Here is a 3,958-nt window from a genome sequence, read left to right on the forward strand (position 1 = left end):
ATTAATTGTTGATTCGAGTCCTCAGACTTTTATTTTGAAATAGAATATGCGGACGAGGGCGGAAGTCCCTGTGTTGCTCAGTCCGTAGTTCACCTCACGCTGATCTTATATCAACAACAATAACAGCACAAGCAGCAGCACGATGCCATTCATTGAGCTAGAAAGCAACTTCCCAGACTCGAAATTTTCCGAGGACTTTCTGAAGAAGTTGTGCGCCACAGCCGCTGCGGCGCTGGGGAAACCGCAGGAGGTGAGGAGGTGTTCCGTGAATCTCGGGTTTTATACCAAACGGTGGCAAAACAGCTGGAATCATCAACGCAATACCACGATTGCATAGAAAGGTGTAGTGCATTCGACAAAGATGGTGACAAAGATCTCCCCGTATTCCAGTTTGCGGAGGAGACAGGTTGTGTGTGTGTGTGTGTGTGTGTGTGTGTGTGTGTGTGTGTGTGTGTGTGTGTGTGTGTGTGTGTGTGTGTGTGCACAGTTGTGTTGAAATCCACGTGTACGGATGATGTGTGCTGACTTTTTATGAACAGAGGATGAATGTGGTGGTGAGACCTGGCCTGCCAATGCTCATCGCTGGATCGTGTTCACCGTGTGTGATGCTGTCTGTTTCTGCCATCGCTGTCACGGACACCGCAGAGAAAAACAAGCAGCACAGTGCCAAGCTGTTTGAGTTTCTTAAAGAAGAACTGGGTCTTGGAGAAGACCGGTTAGTATGAAAAGAGTATGAACCGAATCATCCTGAAATGTGACTGTGGTGAGCCAGTGTGAATGGATTTTTCTCGTATGCATGTTTTCCATGCATTCACCAAGCCTTCCTTTTTTGGAAACGCTTAGATTAAATAGAGCGCTCACATATAGTTAACTTAAAAAAAGAAAAGGTGGGTTCTGAGTTAAACTAATGGTATTTGCAGATCAGGTCCTAGTGAACTAAACTAATGATAGACATTTTAAAGCAGTTATGTAACTCACTCTGAATAAGCGCATCTGCCAAATGCTGGAAATGATTTATGTTTTTTCTAAGAATCTGTTTTGTTCTCTTTTAAAGGATTGTCATCCGCTTCTATCCTCTGGAACCATGGCAGGTGGGGAAAAAAGGAACAGTCATGAGTTTTTTGTGATAATCCACCGGTTAAAATGTATTCACATAGGTTAATGATTGAAGTCTTCATTAAATGTTAAACGCCAAATGCCTTTGGACTGATTCTTCTAAACCAGGTGACGGTGACCATTACATATGGTACTCTAAGATCTAATTTACTAAAGGTGTGAATGAACTTTACTGAATGGTTCATTTATAATGTTATTAGAAGTGGAGTGTCACTCCCAGTGTTGGGAAGATTTGTAAGTTCCAATTTTTACATTTAGGGCATTTACCAGATGCCCATATCCAGATCGAAAAGATCAACGATATTCAGTAGTGACAGGGACAGTCGCCCTGGAGTTACTTTTTGGATTAAGTGTCTTGCTCTGGGTTACAATGGTAGTAAGTGGGGTTTGGACCTGGGTCTTCTACCTACTAGTCTACTACCACCATATTTTAAATAGTAGGGTAACTCTTCCAATTACTATTTAAAATTAATGTAACTAATTACATTTTGGTAGCTCTTTTAATTCCTTATTCTTAACTATTAGCCATTTTGGAATTTTGTAACCTGTGTGCTTACCTTATATACAAGTACTAAACATTGACTACTGCCCAGCTCCTTTCATGAATACATGAATTAACATCATTAAACCACCAGAATTCAAGCCAAATTTTTCTGGCCTAATTTTGTTCAACAACTATGACCACAGTGTACGCAGAGGTATTGTGCTTCTGGCCTGTGCTAAAGAGCCAAGATGCTCCTTTATACCCATTTCATATTCAATTTCTGTCTTCCATTATGTTTTCCAACCGTACATGGTGTCTGTCATTTTCTCCTTGCTTCACCAAAATTTCTGCATGTACATTCCTGCACGTATATACGATTCTTTATTTCCTTTAATGTGTTCAAACTTGTAGTGGCTAAACTTTCCAATATTGTGGCCGTAGAAAAGCAGATAATAAAATGTCTGCATCTGTGCTGACTGCTGAATTTGAGTGTGTGTTAAATTTGTCGATATCCCAAACACTGCTCACTCCTTTCTGTAGGATCCTGCGTTCCCACGTATTCACTTGGTTACCTCAGACCTCTGCAAGAAAGCACTGGTGTGTATTTATTTACCGCATATTACGGAGACTTTGAAAATGAACATTGCTGGATCGATCCGCATGTGACAACTCGGAACATCATCGTTGCCCTTTGCTCCTCATTCCAGCTCCAGCACTGACATGTTGATAACAATGGGGGCAAAGTATGAGGGGCAAGAAAGGAAAACTGACACCTATTTACTCATTTAATTTCACGATTCCAGGCAGGAGCCCAAGGGTTTTGGTCACTGAGATTTAACAAAATGTCACATTCTAATCAATAAGTCATTAGTGGTCAAAAATACATAGTTATTGCAAATGTGATTACTTTAAGGAAGTTGTAGGTGTCTGGAGTTTATGGCTTAATTTCATATTTTGGATTGATAGAAAGAGCTGCAGTTGTCCAGGAAAATGGACCTTAAAGCCAAATAAGTGGGGAAAGGATGAACACCTTTGTTTTTCTGTGGGATGTAACAACTACAGCTCGTGCTATGGTTTGTGGAGGAAAAAAGCTTGCTCTGTGCTGGTGTTTTTCTAAATGAAATTCACATTTGGTATGTATTTATTTAATTGTATTAATTATGGATCTTACTTTGTATGACATTTGAAATGTGCTGCATGAAACATATTATTTGATTTGAAATAACCAAATATGACACTGCCAACAATTCACCTCTAATCCTGCTTCTCATCAAAAGGTTCTGGGGGAGGGGATGTACATTCACACCCTCAGCTGTCACACATAGACACAAAAGAACAAGTTATGGTGTCCAAAGGGACACTCTGGTGACCATTTTTATACAGTTGTTAATTTGTCCCAAATACCAAGTCAGTGTTACAGTGGCATCCTCTGTTGCTGCTGTCCCCTTTCCTTCCCCAGGTTATCAGAATCCAGGGTCACAATCCTGGAACACTGGTCTCCGCCCACCACAGGTCTCTCACACACACACACACACCATTCACACACTCACGTCTACGGTCAGTTCACCTAGTGTGCAATTTTATGGGCGGCGTGATTATGGGTGTGGATCCAGCATGCAAGCTCTGGGGTTTAAGCCCAAGACCTTGCAGGTGTGAGGCCACAACGCGATCTGCCACAAGACAGATTTTTTTTCTCACATTGCAAGGAAATTTCAAATCTGTGAGCAAAAATATTATAGACAATAAAACTCTATGGATTAAAAACTCCTTTACATTCAAGCTCAACTTGGTCTGTTTTTATTATTGTCATAACCTTCACTGGCCCTATTAATATTTCACCACAGAACTGAGTCCAGTTAATAGACTGACTTACACGCCCTGCATAGTGAATGAAAATGATGGTGGACAGCTCTACAGCACAGTAAACGAGTGGAGATTTGGTACATCGATGGGAGACTGCCAACGTAAATGCTGTACGATTTGAGCATTTTTTTAAAATCATTTAGCAACTATCTACTTTGCTATGCTTGTCACTTTGAGATGTCGCCAGGTCCTGGAAGTAGGGCGGGGCTTGCCCGGACCTCACCGGTTCACATCCGGTCCCGTGGCCGGGTTGCCAAGTCGGAGACTCTTTATGCCACTTCCCAAACTTCTCCTTTACGAAGTACTGTTCATTTGTGTACAACGAAACGACAACTTTTCAGTTTGTCGCTTATGTCTCCGGTTATAACGACATGGTTTTGTTTAATTCTGTAAATGTACAATAATTGAGCATCATATCAGTCTACAGTCTCACACGCAGAAACATTCTCCTGCAGGGGCGTGACGCAGGGACCAGTTTTACTTTCACTTCCTTAT

At 41.3% G+C, this 3,958-nt stretch overlaps 1 protein-coding gene across 1 annotated transcript; it reads left to right on the plus strand.

Annotated features, from left to right (window-relative positions):
* ddt (D-dopachrome tautomerase) lies at positions 1-2,084 on the plus strand. The gene is made up of 3 exons (XM_028975420.1): positions 1-250; positions 540-715; positions 1,055-2,084. The coding sequence occupies exons 1-3, from the start codon at positions 143-145 to the stop codon at positions 1,125-1,127; spliced, it is 357 nt and encodes a 118-aa protein (XP_028831253.1). The 5' UTR covers positions 1-142; the 3' UTR covers positions 1,128-2,084.
* The last annotated feature ends 1,874 nt before the right edge of the window (positions 2,085-3,958 follow it).

This window comes from Denticeps clupeoides, chromosome 4 (assembly GCF_900700375.1).
Source record: "Denticeps clupeoides chromosome 4, fDenClu1.1, whole genome shotgun sequence".
NCBI lineage: Eukaryota > Metazoa > Chordata > Actinopteri > Clupeiformes > Denticipitidae > Denticeps > Denticeps clupeoides.

Coding starts and splice junctions, on each gene's coding strand:
- ddt (XM_028975420.1), top strand. CDS start 143: ATGCCATTCATTGAGCTAGAAAGCAACTTCCCAGACTCGAAATTTTCC. Junction 251..539: donor CGCTGGGGAAACCGCAGGAG/GTGAGGAGGTGT, acceptor TTTTATGAACAG/AGGATGAATGTGGTGGTGAG. Junction 716..1,054: donor CTGGGTCTTGGAGAAGACCG/GTTAGTATGAAA, acceptor TCTCTTTTAAAG/GATTGTCATCCGCTTCTATC.